This window comes from Camelus bactrianus, chromosome 18, assembly GCF_048773025.1.
Source record: "Camelus bactrianus isolate YW-2024 breed Bactrian camel chromosome 18, ASM4877302v1, whole genome shotgun sequence".
Taxonomy (NCBI): domain Eukaryota; kingdom Metazoa; phylum Chordata; class Mammalia; order Artiodactyla; family Camelidae; genus Camelus; species Camelus bactrianus.
Genome location: NC_133556.1, coordinates 29,057,573 through 29,076,117, shown reverse-complemented (window position 1 = coordinate 29,076,117; position 18,545 = coordinate 29,057,573). Strand labels below are relative to the sequence as shown.

General features: G+C 51.6%; 1 protein-coding gene across 2 annotated transcripts in view; it reads right to left on the bottom strand.

Moving 5' to 3' along the window:
* AXIN1 (axin 1) overlaps window positions 1-18,545 on the bottom strand; it is a 58,635-nt gene that overhangs the window by 16,388 nt on the left and 23,702 nt on the right. For both annotated transcript variants that reach the window (XM_010950900.3, XM_010950901.3), the window contains exons 3-4: window positions 4,534-4,674; window positions 1,236-1,332 (exon numbers count right to left, since the gene is read on the bottom strand). In XM_010950900.3, coding sequence (XP_010949202.1) covers window positions 1,236-1,332; window positions 4,534-4,674 — 238 coding nt within the window. The remainder of the gene's footprint in view (window positions 1-1,235; window positions 1,333-4,533; window positions 4,675-18,545) is intronic.

Below are 18,545 nucleotides of genomic sequence, written 5' to 3'. Positions count from 1 at the left end.
TGTGCTCACACATATGTGCACACACACACGTAAACACACACTACTCAGTGTCTTCCAGTCTTCCCTAAGCAGACACCATCAGTGCCTGGTTCAAGCACATTAGTGCCGAGGGCTGGCTGGGAGATGACAAAATGCTCTTCTAGGAAGTAAGAACGAACCAACATCCACTCCTCTTAACCATGAATAATCACTTTTCTCTTATTTGGAAATCAAAGTATCTGTAGACAAACTACCATATATACACTATATGAAATAAATAACGAGGTCTTACTGGATAGCACAGGGAACTGTATTCAGTACCTTATAATAATCTATAAAAAGAAAGAATATGAAAAAAAATACATGTATAACTGACTCACTTTGCTGTACACCAGAAACCAACACAACATTGTCAATCAACTATACTTCAAACATGAAAAAAAAAAAGTATCTGTAGAGAATCGAAAAGACTAAGGAATCTGGATGCAGGGTGGGTGTGTACAACGACCCTGAGGAAACACCCACTCTCCCTGCACGGAAACCACCAGGGAGACATGAGTCCCCTTGGGCGTGGCAGGTACTGGCAGAGCTAGACCTATGTAAGCTTTCCTCATCTTCCCTCCAAGGTATTCCCCGCTCAGAGTCAACATGTCCAAATGAGGCAGCTCATCATTCCCTCCATCAGCAAAGGGGCTCCTTGCTGGCCCCGCCCTGAGCTGGGCTCTGTGAAGCCTCCCTCCGCCCCGGCCCATAATCAGGAGAACTACTGTCATCTCACTATTTTTATCCAGGAGGTGAAGCAGAGACAGCTCTGAAGGAGGCTGACGCCTGGTTTCATTCTGCACAAAGCAGTGCTCGGAGACTCAGGAGCAAGGCTCCGAGAGGCACTGCCAGGCTTTCCAACAGAGCCACCAGCCGACACAGTCTGGCCAGGCCTGGGCATCAAGCTGGCAGCAGAGGCTCAGAGCCACTCTCCCACCTCAGGGAGAAGCACCTCACTTCACACAACGGGAAGGACTGCGTGGAGGGCAGTCCCAGCCTTTCTAACCAACTGCGCGGGCGCAGGCCCATCCGCCACAGGGCATGAAGGCCTGGACCACACGCCACGCCTGCACCTGAGCCGAGCTCACAGGAAGCCAGGTCAGCGCCACGGGCGGCCCAGTAACAGTGCACAGAATGGGTGGAAAGGGGCCCGAGAGGCAGGTGAGCCCCAGCTTGGAGGCAGGGAGAGTGAAGGCTGTGGCGGCAGAACTTACAGGAATGTGAGGTAGAGGCACCCGCCCGTTGACCTGGACGCTCTCCTGCATCTCCCGGCGGTGCTGCTTGCGGATCCTGTATGGTGGGATTCCATCCCTGTCGGGAAGAAACAGTCCAGTGTGAGCACAAGTAGAACGGCTCAGCAAAGCTCAGCTGAGCTCTTTATCATCTCAGAGCAGGGCTGGTGCAGCTGACTTTTCTGAGGCCTGACAGCTAAGAACAACTTTCACATTTCTAAAGTGGAGGAAGAACATGTGACAGAGATGGTACAGGGTCCTTTATAAAAAACACCTGCTGCCCCCTGCTTTGTTGCCTGGGCAGGATATGGTGTGCCTACCCAGAAAGAGTGCTCTAAATGGGCTGGAAACATTTGAGGGCTGCAAAATGGGTGGTCAAGACAATCTCGATGACGTTGGAAAAGATTTCCAAGGTTCCTATACTCTGCTTTCTTCCAGGGTCATTGGTAAAGCAGTGTAATCTCTCTGAGGGATGCTCAAATTAGTTTTCTTGATGTAAGTTTTAGTTATAAACCCTTTTGAAAATTATGATAAACATATAAATCAAATTCTGTACTGCCTTTAACATTACTAAAGCACTCATTCATGAGACAGGCCAGATCTAATGGGTGACACACTGTAAATACGCCATCCCTAAAAGCTCTGCAGCACTCTCCCGCTATTTAAAGCTACTCTGGGGAGCACAGCAGTCAACAGGAGCCTTGTCTGGATCCCTGCTTTCATGTCCCTGAAGGATCCTGCAGTAAGCTGCCTTCTCCGAGAGCTGGAAAAGACGGCTCTTCCAATCCTCTGCTCCAAAGACCCCAACCTCCCAGTTTTCTGATGGGTATAGTGAACATTTGTGCCAGTGATTCCTCCTGACCCCTCACCTTCTTCTCAAGCACTGCCCTCAGGGAAGGTCCTGGCAGAGCAGTGGTGTTCTTACTGGACAGCAGGATGCGAACACACAGCCATGGCAATTCTGGTCTCATTGCACTGACTGCTGGACAGCCTAGTGAAGCCACCACTAAGCCCCTCAGTGCCCCAAGCACAGTGCTCAGTGTGTCCTGGTCTACATCCTGGGCAGATGCACACCCACAGCTCAGTGGCTTCGTTGGCAGGCAGGGCTGCAACATTCTCTCTTAAAATCACACCCCAGAGTGCAGCCTGGGTGAAAAGGGTGCATTTTGGTTCTTTGGTTCAGAGCAGGGCAGAGAGAGACTGTGATGGTGCCCCGGTGTCCCTGGCTGTCAGAGCCCCGCTTAGGAGCCACAGTGCAGCTGGCTCAGCGATCCAGTGGGGGACAGAGTGCTCAAGGGGATAGTCATTAAGACACAAGAGAGTCAAGTGCATCTGAATGCACTTACACGCCCTAGGGTTTATTCAGGTGTCCTGAGCCACCACCCTTGTCTGTTTCTCATATACTCTGGGCACCTGAATCCACACATCTCTAAGGATCAGGCACTGGCCTCAGACATCCACGTCCCAAGTCAGTGGACTGGGAAGCATTTCACCACATGGATGAGCTATTGAGTGCAGAAGCCCCCAACAAAAATAATTTAGATGAAATACACCATCCTATTTATTGCCTCATGTACATTCAAGTGTCTGTCACAAGTTTACATTCCAAATTCTTACCTATTCCTGTATTTCTGAGTCTCAGTGTAAATCAAGATAAACAGAATATCAGGGAAAATTATTTTTTAATTTTAGATCTTCCCTTTAGCAAACATATGTCCTTTTCCTGGAGAAAATGAAGAGATTAATTTTCATTGTAGTAACAGAGTCTCGGGGAAGGAGAAAACAGATCTTATGTTGTCAGCTGCTCCTGGAGGTCTGAGGGGCTGCAGCTCACTGTTACTCTTTTATACAAACTTTATATTCATGGCAGATGCTGTTACAAACCCCCAGTGATTTCCAATAAGAAATTGTTAAAAACATTTTATATTAAAGATTCAAACTAAAGGAGGATGTAATGATGAATGTGAAAATCACACATGGGCTCAACCTGACAGGATGATGTCCACACCACGTGGTCACCAAAGGGGAGAGAGAAACCGTCCCAGACGCATGATGTGGGGCCGCCTAGGGGCCGCCTAAGTCTGCTCTGAGACAGCACGTGACAACCTGTCCTGTTCACTAGAGGGTGCAGGGCAGGAAGCACGCCCCTTTTTAAAAACACAGGCAGTGCAAGGCACGAACTGGGAAGACAGCACACAGAGCAGGTCCCAGCATGGGAACGCATGCTCACCTACAAAGGCAGGATCAACAGCATTCTCCTCACATAAAGCTGTCTGACCTCCAGACTCTACACCCAGAAGGGACAAAGTCCCTGTGATCCACTGACAGCTTTTGGGGCCGCAACCCCACATGCTCTTGCAGGGATAAGACACCTGTGGATGCAGACATGGGCTCAAACCTGCTCACTTCACAGCCAAAGGCTGACCCCCCTGGCCCTGGGCCTGGGCCCAGCCAGAACCTTCCCCTCAGTAGTGCTCAGACAGGAAACAGCTACAACCAAAAGTGAGGCAAGTCTGACACCCATGGGAGGCTAAGTTAGGGCCCCATGTGACCCAGCAGGCAGACAGGCAACACCCTGATGTGACAAGGGCATGTCTGACACCATCAAACTTCTGACACTTGCTGGGGTCCCAAAAGCCACTTGCCAAAGAAGGTGTCAAAAACAAGCCCTTCCCACAAGGAGGGCTTCCCTGGAGAGGACAGTGATAGACGAAGTTCACTGTCACCATTGAGGGATGTAGAGGCACAATATTGCTCATGAGGCCCCTGAGACCTCCTGGACGTGCAGCCTTGCGGCTGCCCCTGAGCCATCGGGCAAAGAGGCTGGCACAGAGCCACAGTGAGTGGATGACATGCATTCTACATTAAGAGGGGGTGAGCACAGAGCAGGATGGGCTGGAGATGCCCTGCACAGCTGTGCAGCCCTCGGGGACAGCATGGTATCACCACCCGGGCCTACCCTGGATGTGCACCCCAGACACGAATACCAGAGAGACCTAGAGCCCAAGGCTCCGTCCCCAGCAGCGCTGAAGCCTGTCTCTACCTCACTCCTTGGCTTTCCCCTTCCAAAAGTTCCAGCAGCCTCAGCCTTGGAGAGGAGCAACTAACGCGGAAGTCGGTTCTGGTTTACATTAGGGGTTTTAATGATGCTCCCGGCACCGTAGATGCACTGACGTCAAGCTGGGGGAGGACCACCAGACACCCTCTGCAAACTCAGCCCTGCTGGGCTGGCCCAGGCTGCCACTCAGAGGGGCTGCTCTTGCCAGGCAGGGGTACTTACACGCTGCTGTCGGTGAGGGACAGGCTATCAGCATCGCTGGACAGGCTCTGCTGCTCACTGTCGTTGGCGCTGGTGGCTGGGGCGAGTGCATAGCCAGAGTTGACGTAGTAGGGGTTGATGGGCTCCCGCCAGGATCCATACCTGTGAACAAGGACGGCACGTCAGCAGCTGCCAAACAACATCCTCTCAAATTAATCCAGAATCACCTGATATCCTAATACCTGAACTAAAAATGCAAACAATTCAGGAAAGAGAGCAGAAAGGGCAGGCATCTCCACCCCGCCTCTAGCCCCACCATTCTTCCCAGAGAGGTCAGCATCTTCCACATCTCTCCTGCGTCCAGGCAGACATGGAAGTGGACACACAGCGTTACCTGGGGTTGTTTTTAATGCACGAAACTGCATACGGGCCACAGCTGTTCTGCTCTTCCTGCTTCCATAGAGCAGAGCCTGCAGACTTGTGCACGAGCCACAAAGCCAGCCCACCCTCCCACCACCTCATGGGGTTCTCACAAGAGCCTGATGACACAGCAGCCAGGACCCCTTCACAAGGGTCCTGAAGCTGCCCAGGACTCTCACACACAAGTCTGAGAACTGTCCCAGGATAGACATGGGGGATGGTGGGTGAGGGGGGCCCGCGGGCTTAACAATGGCTGTCATGCTGTCCTCTGGCCACTTCCTCCCAAAAGTAGTGACCATCCAGCACTCCATGGCTGGGACCACCACCACGCGTCATGTGCCGAACCAGAAACCAACCCTTGGTTTTAGTTTGCATTTCCCTGGTTGATAGTCAGGCTGGCCAGTCTGGGGTGTCACTTAAATTTCTTTCCCTTTATTTTATTATTTATTTTAATGGCGGCACTGGGGATTGAACCCAGGACCTCATGCATGCTTAAGCACACGCTCTACCACTGAGGTATACCCTCCCCTGCAAGTTCTTCCTCTTTAAACTATCTGTTCGTACCTTCTGTCCATTTTCTATTGGGCTGTTTATGAGTATCTTAATGATTTACAGGCGCCTTTTAAATATTCTATTAACTTCTCATTATATATGTGAAAATATTTTCTCTCTAAATGTCACTTTTCAACTATTTACATTGAGTTTGGTATTACAAAACTTTTTTTATTTCTACAAAATCAGATTTACCAATCTTTTCCTTTACACATTTTCTTTGTATCTTACATAGGCCAGCCTTCCTCATTATAAATATATTAAAGATTATAAATATATTACTCTATTTTTCCTGAAATGCTTCAATAGCTTTTTTTAATTTAGATTTTTACCTGAAATACGTGCTTGTAAAATCTACCTACTCCCTCGCACCAAAATGGAGAGCCAGCTGTCAGCACTACATACTGAATAATCCACCTTGTTCTGAATGCTTTCAGATGCCATCCTTCCTCACACCTGACTCCCCTCACACACGCACCCACTCCTGGAGCCTAGGCTGTGCTGCTGCGTGCTTGCTATCCCCACACTGCCTCTTCCCCCCTCCCACTGAAGCCTCCCTTGGCAACAATACCGGTCAGTCTCCACAGCTCACGGTGAAGGTGGGAAATGACTGAGAGGTCTCTGAAGGCTATGACACGCAGGGGGCCCACCAAGCCTGGGTGGGTGCCCCCCAGCTCCCGCCTCATGTCTGATCACAGCGCTGGTGAACAGCAGCCTGCACTGACTCTGGGGACCCAGGCTGAGTCACCTCGTCCCTTGGACTTGAGTGTCCTTGGAGTGGAAAGAGAAGAAACCAGAATGCTTCCACGTCAACGCAGCCCCGTGTGGACACCCACCTCTGGATGAACAGACCCTCTGGAAGGCCCAGTTCATGCTGTGCAAACTCAGGAAAAGGCACTTTAATGAGCAGTCCCAAGCCCTAGGTATCTCAGATGCCTGTCACACAGAGGACAGAGCTGGGTTGGAGAGAGGCCCCACCAAGCAAGGCCATCTCCCTTGGGGACCTAAGCTTCCATGCTCCCAAGGCCACAGACACCAACAGTGCAGCCACAGTGCTCCTCCTATTCCACCGAAGCAACGGCAGTGGATGGTGATGTGGCTCGTGACTCACCCACCAGCTCAGGATCAGGTGCTTGTCACCTCATGCCACCAGGGGTGGGGGGGGTTAGTCACTCAGTCACCAGGGTCTTTCTAACCAACCCACTGCAGCCTGAGGGCATCCTCGGAGACCACTAATGTATTCTGGGCAAATGAGGGCAGCGGCAGGGCTGTAAAGGCTCTCAGGACGCACCACATCTAAAGGCTTTACGGGAAGGGATGGGGACATCTTCTCAGACCTGGACAATCCATCCCTAGGTCCCATGTTTATGCTGATGTGGAGCAGACAAAACGATAGAGTCTGCAATGTCACTTTATTTCTAAATGACAGTCATTCCTCTGGTACTTAAAAAGTAAAACCACCAACAGTGTCACTGTCACAAACACTGTACTGGAACTCTCATCACAGGGAGCTCTAGGTTGTGTCTCAGTATCCCTGTGACATCACAGCCAACACCCCACACACCCTCGGGCTGCCCTCACCTTCCCCCACGTGGCAAGAACCATATTGAGCAGGACCAAGCCTTCAACTCCAGTACATCTGAGATGGCCTGCCTTCCTCCCCAACAGGTCCTGGGTGTGTCTTCCATGCGTAGAGAAAGTCCACCTTTATGGCAAAAAGCAGGAAAAACGTGGATCCCCGCCAGGCAGATCTGCAGCTGCCAGGACAGAGCAAATCCCACTTGAGCTCCACACTCAGACACAAAGGGAAGAAAAAGCCAGACAAGACAGCACAGGAAAGAGGAAGGGCTATCAGTCAAGGAAGGGTTCACCTCTTTAAAGTTCTGGCAGTGAAGCTGGCTCTTAGGATGGAGACGGTTCTGCTCAGCCCTGCAGCTGGGCCTTCAATGCCAGCTGACAATAAAGTTCTAGGAAATTCCACAGGGGACACCTGGACGCTCCCTACAAGACAGCTGGGAACCAGAACTGGGAGGAGTGTGCTCCTTGCGTGTGCAGACACGCCCCGCACACAGACAGGCATTTAGGGAAACTTCGAGCTTTGCTGCATCTTTCGAGTCCTCAGAATAAAACCTGACGGGACCCCGCATTCTGCCTCCGTGTGGCCTGCTCTCTGGGGTTGCTGTTTGCAGGTCTTGGCTTTCCATCCTTTCACATTTAACCTCCCTAGATCCTTTTACTTTTGTGTGTTCTTTGTAAGCAGCCAGCCTCTTCCAGATCCACCTTGGCCATTTTTCCTTTTAATGGCGTCATTTGGTCCTGCTGCGTCCATTTGTGGTTACTGAGAGAGGACCCTCCATCTCGTCATTTGCTTTCTGTTTGTCGTATCTCTTCTGTTTTCTTTTGTTCTTTCTTACCTTCTTTTGGAATATTTATTTTCCCTGTCCTCCCTCTAATAAAGTAATAACCCTTTTACTATTCTTTCAGTGGTTCCTGTAAAGATCACAAGAGGTACCCTTCATGCATCAAGTCCAATTAACACCGTCCAAATCAACCCCACTCATCTCCTCCACACCCATGTGCTGCTGGTACCTGGATTTAATTCTACGTATGTCTCACACCTCACAAGATAACATCATCATCATCATCAGTCTTGTTTTTTTCCGCCAACGGTCACCTAGAGTTACCCACATACTTGCCCTTTCCTTCCTGTAGAAGGCATCTCCACCTGAGAGCACTTTCCTTCTGCCTGAAGAATATCCCTAAATACATCCCTCAGTAAGGGGCTGCTGGTGACAATTTTCTCAGTGTCTATTGGTCTGAAACTTCTTGATTTCCCTTTATTCTTTAATGGTATTTTCACTGGGTTAGAATTCTGGTGGGTAATCATTTTCTATTTCTTGGGAAACTTGTGTGCTTTCAGTGGAAATGTAATATGGTACAGTGACCATGGAACACAGTACGGTAGTTCCTAAAAATTAGAACAGAATTACCATGGTTCAGCAATTTCACTTCTTGGCATATATTCACAAGAACTGAAAGCAGGATCTTGAAGAGACACTTGTCCACCCAGGCACTTTGAAAATATCACTCATCATCATCGACCTCTCCGCCTTGCTCCTAGGAAGGTGAGGAGGTGCCAGACTCGCCCACCTGCCCCGCTTCCTAAGGCCAGAGTGCCACATCACTCCCACATCTGGGATGCACAGGGCTCTGTCCTCTGTCCATCCCCCATTCCTTACTAAATCCCAACATGCCACAGACCAGCAGCTGGCAGCTCAACACTGACACACATACATCTTCCGAGGGTGGGTGGGTGGGAAGGATCCCCTTCCTCCCAGGCCGGCCTCAGCCCCTGGAGGCCAAGGGCCAGCCACTTTCCAGCTTGCCTCCCTGGGCTCCCTTCTCCTCACCTGGGCTGCCACTCCTTCCTGCTTGGTTAGCTCTCCAAAGGCTTCAATCCGGTTAAAAAAAAAAAAAAAAAATTTCCCAGCGTTTCTGGCCATTTTCAGCAGGAGGCTTGCCTGAACTGCCTGTTGTCCAAATGTGATTCCTTCATTTAAAGTGAGACCTCCTATCTCCTGGAAACCCTCTGGATGAAAGATGACGCCTAACTTGCATGGCTCCCAGGCGGAATGTCATCAGACCTCTCCGCCCGCCCCACCACCTGCAGCCCGACCAACACACTCTCACCCAGAGAGCAGCCCCACAGAGCCTGGCAGGCGAGGCCTCACAGAAGCACTTCTCCATCTCCTATCGAGCATCCTTGAGCAAGAGTCTTGTGACTTTTTACTCAGAAATTCAGGCACAAACTGCATTATGCTTCACATTATCCTCGTTTGTTGTGGCACAAAAATAATGCCTTAAGTGGCTTACCAAGAAGTCCGCTCAGCATTCTAGAAACAAGCTCAACTTCCTGCCCTGCAGTGACCACACGCAGCATCTGAGCAGCAAGGCTCCCATTCCCTGGAGGAGACAGTCCCTGCGCTGTCACCTTCATGGCAGTTGGTTGGGAACGTCAGGGACCAGACACCTCTCTCCCTAGACTATCTCTCCTAAGCAAGTTGGGAGGTTTCTGAAGAGCACGTAAGATGCGGTTCTGTGTTTGTCTTTTTTAATGTTTTAATCTGGCCAAATAAAACTGCAGTCACCTCAGGCATCTCCTAAAATTATATTTGTAATTCTACTGGTCCCCAAATCCTAAACCTGCCTGTGGGACCCTGATCCTTGCTAGTCACTTGGGCTTGGCCATTCAGAGTTACTAACTGTAGCGTGGGGTGCCCACCGCACTTCTGTCAGGTGAGAAGCTTCAGAGCAGCACCAGGCATGACGTGCTCACTTGCTGATTCAGGGATGCGGCCCAGCTACAGTCTGAGGTTCTGCAGGAGAGGAACCTGTCTCCCAGCCAGCGCTGCTGAGAACACAGCCAGCGAAACAGAGCTTGGGATGCGGCAGGGGTGGTAACAATGACAAAGATCATTTTAGACGAGGAAAATAAACAAAGACTAGAGGAAAGGAGCTAGTTAGCCACGTGGCACACAGTCTCCTCAGCACAGCCCTGTGGCGCCCTCTGGGCCCTGGTCCCCAGCATCACGCGGCCCACTTCCTAACCCTGGGTGGCTAGAGTTGTTTCCCACCTAGGCAGCCTTGTGTCTTGCCCACAGTCCTTCTGCTCGGTGCCACACGTGCTGGAATTGGTAGGGCTGACCCCTAAGAAGTCACTCTCATCTTTACCAAATACCTGCACTTCACTTAGCTCGAGTCTCACCACTCCCCAAGCCCGAATCTTATGTGGGTAGATTGGCCTGGGCTCTGTGGGGTTCCTGCTCACACTAGGGTGCTGGATAAGTACAAGTGCACGCCGTTAACAGAGATCTGCCTTGGGAGCTATCGGGGTGGGATGCTTGTCACTTAGCTGAAATCATTAACCCAAAGGAACATAAAGTCCACTCCTAAGACAGCACCTCCTCCATCAAGACCTACAACCCACTAGTGGGGATGAGTTATACCTTCTAAATGAAACAAACCTTCCTGAATGCGACCAGCGCTCCCCCTGCTGCAATAGCACATCCATACATGTGCGCATTAGTGGTCCTTGGGATTTAGACAACGCCTTTCTCCCTGCCCCCGGGAGGGAGGCGAGGGCACAGCTGCCATGTCTTTAAGAGGTAAACGCATGCTGACGTGACCCAGCCCAGCTCAGTGCCCCTCACCATGCTCACCCCTCCGTCTCTGCATGGGCAGCCTGCCACACCTGGGAGCTCAAGACCTGAAGGCCTCCAGGCCACAGACATTTCAGGGTCTGAGTCACAGGGCCCCAAAAAGTGTGACAGAGTAGGGCTCTGCTGCGCTGCCCAGCAAAGGGCTCAGCTGTGGCTCCCAGTGGTCCAGGACCCTCTGAGTTGCATCCTCCCCACCCCACCCCACCGGTATCCCAAGTGGAGTTCCAGACCAGCCATTGTGTGCACTCCCACAGAGACGTGAGCAGAGGTGAAGTCCACCTGTGCCTGGGCCCCCTCCTTCCACACAGTTCTTCTCCCCCAGCCCACAGGCTACTGCTGCCGTGTATCTTTATTCCATACACGATGTATTCTTAAACCCAAGGCACTTAAACAACAGTGCTCCAAACAATGTCACACAATTTATTCAGACTTTGAGGCTGTTTCCAACAGAAGGGCTGGTCAGAAGACCTTGGCCCTGGAAACAGGAATCTTGCCTTCTTTCATTTAGGGGTGAAGAGGGGGCGGTGTTACTTCTTTCTCCTGAGTCTCCATCAAACTCTTCAAGGTGCAAGGACAGCCAGAAAACCTCCTGTTTCGCAGCATGGCCCATGCTTACCCCCTTGCTCACACAGACGCCAGCCTAAGACGGCTGTGGCTCAGGCTGGCCTGGTCAGCTGCGCCCCGCCTGCCCTGCACCGCTTCTCTCCACCTTCAGCGGGAATGGGCCCACTCTGCAGTCGGCTGTTCTGTGCCCATGCCTATACGCCAAGGACAACAGACCCAGAGCGAGCCCCATGGGCCTGCCCGCACTGGTAAGTGAGCAAGTGGTCTCGTCCAACGAGCAGCCACCTACCCCAGGAGGGCAGAATCCCGCTGCCCCGGAAAAGCGCCAGGAGAGAGGTGGGATCTTGTTCCTGCTTCTTTTCTTTTTAGACCCTCGCATGGCCTCTACCCAGAGCTTCTCTCTCTAAGCAAATGCATGTATTTAGTTTTCAGATCACATAATGCATTTGTATATTCAAAAATAAGAAAGGTTACAAAGTTATAACCTTTATAACTAGATGAGTTTATTTTCCCCATTTCAGAGATGAGGAAACAGGATGAGGGCCACCCCACAAGCAGGAGCAAGGGCCTGGGCCTGCTTCCTGGGTACCAGCCCTACCTCTGCAGGCCTGTGCCCTCCATCCTGCATCTGTAAGAAGATAACATGTCCCAGGTCCCTGAACTAGAAGCCTCAGATCTACAGCCTTCCCTGACCAGACCATTCCCCAGAACAGCAGAACAGAGGCCTGAAGCAGCAGTTTGACCAGTGCAGGGCCTGTAAGGCCCACAACTCAAGGCCACCTTGCTCCCTGCAAGGCCTGGGGTACCTGAGCGGAGGGAGTGTTCTAACTGTGAGATGAAAATTCGAGAGAGAGGGTAAGAGAGTCAGAAGGCAGAGCGAGGCCAGGCCCTCTGTCAGGGGCTACACTGGGGCCTCACTTTTTATCTTCCACACACTGGGCCTCACCAACAGGTTTGGGGAGGAGGAAGTGATCTTGCATGGAAGGAAAAGCAGGGGACAGAGTGAGGGTCAGGTGGCCTGGCCAGAAGGGTGGGAGTTGCAGGAGGGAAGGCGGAGGGAAGGCAGCCTCTGATGAGCTACTCCAGCTGGGTTAACTGTGAGGCCTAAAGTTCACACCTTTTACTGTTATTGGAAACCCTGGTGGAAAGACAGGAAGAGCCAAGAAGGCAGCCTGGCTTCCAGCTTCTCTTTGCTGTGCTCTGGCTGAGCTGCCCCCTAGCACAGCCCTGTCCTTGCAGAGTGCTGCCTCATTGTGCTTCTCAGCAAGGCCACCGAGGTGACATGGTGGCGACACCGCACTCACCATCAGCCCTTCACCGGGTGGATCACAGACGACACGGTCAGCACCCGCGCTGACGGCTCCTCAGGACGAGGGTCCAAGATGTCACAACACCCTAATCCACTCTTCCTCCCGCCCTCCGTGACTCAAGCACGAGAACGTGACCCGACGGATGCACTTGCTGGAGCTCACTTCCTCCTGTCACACCTCCGCCCAGGACAACCTTCAGAGCTCCTGGAAACAAAATGGAGGCAGACGCTGACATGGCACACAGGCGAGCTCCTTGCACAGATGGACATCGCCAGTGTCTGGGGCCCAGAGGACACCAAGCCCACCTCTGGATGCTCTACAAGTGAGCATCCCTGACCTGGTGGCATCCCCTCCTCCCCGCGTGGCCTGGACGGTCCACCAAGCTCCCTCCCCAACACAGATGGGCACAGTTGCGTGGGCCACTGCAAGAGTCACTTGTGGTCACGTGTGGCCACTTCGTAACACAGTGCTCTCCCGCCACCCTCCACACCTGAGAACTGAGCCACATGCACCCTGCTCTGAATGAAGCTTTTGTTCTAAATGTTCTTCAGGCTCCCGTAACTTTCCATTAAGAGTCAGTGAAAACGGTCTCGTCCCCTGAAAGTACCTGACAAATTGCTATCTGCCTGCTGTCAGCACACTGCAATCATCCATGCACCCAGCTAAGTGGGCTCACAGACTACATCAGCTAAACTAGCCACAAAGGGACAAATGCCTTAAAATGACTCTTATGAGGTAAGAAGAGAACACCAATAATGCAACACAGGCTAATGCAGTTTAAACTGGAAAACTACAAAGAGTTACAAATTTATACCGTGATAGTGTCATTTAGAAATTTAGAAAACAGGTCAAGCTTCCACACCGTCCCTTAAACACACACACTCGTAAATTCAAGAGACTTCAGGCTTGTAAATCTGCAAACCTGGAAATCAGGCCTTTCTCACCAAACACCTGAAGAGAACATTGTTAAATCCACTTAATATAAAAATTAACAGCAAAAAAATCTAACATTGAAAAACCAAAAATTAACTGGCCAGCCCAGTCACCCTGGTGTGAGGGAAGCTGCTCAGATTCTCTGACTGAGAAGGCAGCAGAGGGAGCTCTGTCACTAGGAGTCACCAAGAGCGGTGTCCAGATCTGCCTGCCCCGCCTGCCACCCTTCTTCCTCCTCCTGCCACTCAAGGTCCCCCGTCCTCACCAGAGCCTACCCTCTGCCCTTGGCCACACCACTGCAGTGGGTGGACATCACTGTGAAAAAGCACAGCAGGCAACGGGCGCAGGAGAGCACAAGCCACTCCAAAGACCTCTGCTCCTGAGAGAGGGCACAGATGGCTGTGTACACAGCACAGGATGGCATGGCCTGCTGCTGAAAATCATCATGGCCACTTGGAGAGGCCAGTGCCCTTGTCTCCTGCAGTTGTGAAGGACAGAGGTGGCATTAACAGTGAACATGGACACTGGGTGATGGGCCAGGGATGACAGACACACACCCAGCAGTGCTACATGCACAGGCCTACGTGACCCTGAGACAGACAGAAGCCTTCCACGAAGCACAGTAAGCCCACGCGGAGTCTGGACATTCTGGCCCACACCAGGGTCCACGGGAGATGCTCCCATGGCCACAAGCGCCTGCACCCCCTTGAGTCTCTCTTCAAAAAGGGTTGTGTCCTGTCCCACCGACCTGAGCCTGAATGCATGGCTGTGCTGCAGCCCTTGCACTGCCCTGACCATGGGTCTGGGTGGTGTGGCCACAGTGGCAGCCAGAAAACACAAGCTCCACTAAGGACCCAGCTCCCACTGGCCACCCCACCCACTTGGCACACCACATGTGGCCTCAAGAATGTCCCCAGCACCACCTGTCCCTCCTTACGGCCTGTCTGTCCCTCAGAGCCCTCCCCATGCAGCTCCAGATATCTGGTCCCAGAGACCACCACTGGTTCAGGGAACCAGATCCGTGCTCAGCTCTGAGGGTCCTGGTGAGGCCCTTCAGCTTTCCGACGTCCAGAGCACTGGCAGAGACAGCGAGAGGCAGAAACCCGTCTCAAAGCAGCACCAGCAGAAGGCAGGTGGGTGGTCTCGAGAGGCTGGATGATCCCCTTCAGAGCGTCATCCTCGTTCCCCAAGACCAGCTCCGCCAGAGCCCAGAGCACACAGCTGACCTCAGTCAAGGGACTGGCCTCAGCCCCATTCACATCTGAGATGCACCCCCTTGTTCAGGGAAGGGACTCTGGCACCAGAGGGCAGGGGGACAGTCACTGGGCAGACAGAAATCATGGATCCCACTGCCACCAGCTTCTAGAAAGGTAAACCAAGGGTGTGGCCTAGGCTCTGGCATGCGCAGTCCTGTATCCCAGAGGGGCACATGGCCTTCACTGTCTCAGGGACCAGCAAAGAGCCTGCACACAGCCAGCCCAACACATCCAGGACCCTCTGCGTTGGTCAGCAGCCTCCATGGGGTAAGACTTTCAGCCAATTATCAGAGAGCGGTTGTCGACCGTACCAGGGATCAGCATGTGGACACCTCACCGATGATTCCAGTTACTCCAAGTGCACCTTCTTGTCTGGTCCCTCTGGAGCCTCCTGGGAATGAGGAGATGGTGGGGACAGGAGGAGGCTGGAAAGCTCAGGAAACAAGCACTGACTGGAAGGCACCACACAGCAGATGGGCGTCTGCTAAGGTGTGTGGGGATCCTGGGCCGGGTCATGAGCAGCTTCCAGACTGACTGGGCGACAGTGTCCAGCCAGACTTTAGGGGTAAACAGAAGCTCAACGAAAACAATGTCACAGGCTGCTCACAGCCTGAGAGCACAGTCATAAACCACACACAACTTACGACATATACTGTTTTGATGAGACAAGCGTTAACTTGTACTAGAAACAGAGTGTCCATGTTACTCTCCTCAGCACCACAAAAACCACCAAGGGGGAAGGCCTGCTGGCTGAGCTCAGCCCTGCCAGGGTGTCACCTACCTGCACCCACGGAACCAGCAGACAGACAGGGTACCCAAGCTCGGCCAGTGCCTGTTACCCTGTGAGCACTGGCAGCAAGCAGCTTCCAATGACACCAGTGCCTCCACAGAGCCTGGACCTCGCTGACCTGAGTGACGGCGCCTGCGCAGGGGCCCACCTGTCATAGCCCCACAGAAGCAAAGAGCTGGGCTCAACCCACACCTTCAGGGAACCGGATACTGTGTGCCCTCTGGTTCTAAAAGCCCAGATCCCTGAGATGAAGGCACAGAAACTGCTTTTTAAAAACAGCTTTGCTGAGGTGTGACATACAATAAACTGCACATAATTACAGAGGACAGAGTGAGGAGTTCTGACGCACATCCGTACCCAGGAGGCCATCACCGTGGACCAAGATATGAGGAGTCCTGCCTGTGTTCACCAGGAGGTCATCACCTTGACTGAGACAGCGAGGGCATCCATTCCGTAGTCTCCCTGAGCTCCTCTGTGATCCTGTCCAGCACCCTCCCCAACCACTGTCACCAGAGGTTAGTCTGTGGTTTCTAGAATTCTACAGAAATGGCACCAACAGGGAGCACACGCTCCCTTGTCTAGTTCACTCACTGCGTGCATTGCTTCCGAGACCCACACAAGATGCAGGCCATTCTCCACACCGACAGTCTGTTACTTTCTTGCCAAGCAGAGCGGAGCAGAGGCACCACCTGCTAGGCAGTAGCCCCCAGGCTGGGCCTAGAGTTAAGGGGTGCATGGGGCCTCCTGGCCCTTCACTTTACCAACGGGAAGGAATGGGAGTCTAGACCCACATCTTGGGGGGTGGGCTCAACCTAAGCTCTTTCCTACCGTCCTCAAGGAGCCCTCAAGGAGCCAGGAGAGAGTGAGGAGGTCACCACCCAAACCCAGACAGACATGGCCAGCCTTCACTCAGGCTCTGCCCAGCGTCCGCTTGTTACTTACAGGCCCGTCCCTCAGGAGGAAGGAATCAGGGCCCACCTCCTAACAAAGCAACTCACTCCAACAGCTTCGTCTTCTCACACTACAGCAACTTCAAAACCAAAAGAAATGACCGAGACAAAGGTACTAGATGGTTAAGATGGACGTTTCCTCATTTCTGACTAACCTCTATGCAAAATGCAGAGCAATGACCCACACATAAGATGTGCTTTTCTGAGCCACAGTGACATTTAAGTGCACGATGCCCACATTCACACAGATGCTGTTACTTATAAAACAAATAATTTGCTACCTTTGCAACCAAAGGTGAAAAAGTTTATACTAAAAAATGGGATAGAAATCAGGCCAACGTCAACTATAAAAATCTCTATTTTACATCCTCCATGCAAAATGAGAAATTTGGCTTCTACGCAAATGATCAGCCCAAGGTTAGCAGAGCCCCCAACAAGCCCCCATCTACACAAGGATTGTGGGCTCTGTTTAGATGACAGACACTTGGGGTCACTGCTGGGGGCAGGAACAGGTGATATCAGAGGCTGAACAGGCACCAAAGGGCATGCACACTGCCTCTGTGACAAAGCTCAGAGATAACTCAGGATGGAGGAGATGCAAGGCTGAGAGAATGAGTCACCTGGCGGCATCAGGTGGGAGCTGCCTGCTCAGTCATCACATTACCTGTGTCATGAAGTTGCCTTCTGGCTCCACATTCTGTAAGGCATTTTATTTATTTTCATTACCAGCTGGCACATCCCACCCACTACTATGAATAAACTCTGAATAGCACAACACATCAAAAGCCACTTAAGGTCACAATCCAACAGCAGAACAGGAGGATATCTGTTCTACGGAACAGGCACAGCACAGACTGGGCATGGTGGCTGCTCACACCTGCCTGCTAAGAGGCAGACAGTGAAGAACCCTGGCTCCAAAATGGCCCCAGGGCCCAATCCCCCTTTACCACGACTTGTCAGCTACTGACCTGGGGAAACGTCACCATTCCTCCCGCAAAGTGGAACGACATGGTCGCCTCTTAGAAAGGGTTCTGAACATGCTACGGAATAGTACACATAAAGTGCTGCCAAGGGCCAATGCAGAAAGCCCTCAATACAGATGAGCAACCATGTGTCCTGCACAGGATCCCTCACATGGAGCAGGAGACAGGCTGGGTGGCAGAAGTTTTGGGTCACAGTTAAATCCCACAGTTCCACTAATTTTCCATAAGAGTCAGTATGAATGCCTAACCAAGCAGATTCAAGGCTCCAAGAAGTCAGAATAATACTCATGGGAAGCCATGACTCACAGAAGAGAAAGTGAGGGGTGAGGGTATCCCCATTTGGTATCATTTCCTTTCTGCCACAATTCTTATATGGGGCTACACTATCAAGCCAGTAACTCTTTAAAATAACTGCTAAAGATTCACATTATGAGTTACATGAATTAGGAGCCCATTTTCACAGGGAGATTCTAGAGGAATCTACATAGAACAGTGCTATCTCTGAGCAGTGGGATGCCAGATCATTTTTTACTTAACCAAATTTTTAAATTTTCCTGCACCAAATACATTTATATAACTGATGATAATGTGTCTCTGGATATTCATTGTTGCAGAGCAGCTGTTGAAATGTATGGAACAATATACATGAAGAGCACTTTGAAAATCACAAAGTATTGTACAGAAGTCACCTACAGAACGTCCCCACAAGGGCTTCAAGTGGTAACTAACCAAACCAGAAGCCCCATTCCCCTCTGCTGGGTTACTGCACATTCAAATGGGCTTTGCTCTGCTAATGGCTATCTTCTCCAATGTCAGCAGAAGTCTCTTTGGGGCCTGGACTTATACAAATGTTTTACATTAGGTTTTTAGGTTACATGGATCTGATGGAGAGGAACTTTATGTAGTAGTGTTTAAAAACTGGAACACGATGTTTCACAGAATCTGCCATCTTGATTTTTAACGAGTCATTCTCATTTCAATGGCAGGGCCTGCTGGAATACCCTCCCCTGGAGACTCCAGCCTGGACCCCTGGAACAGAAGCTCTGAGGAATCTAC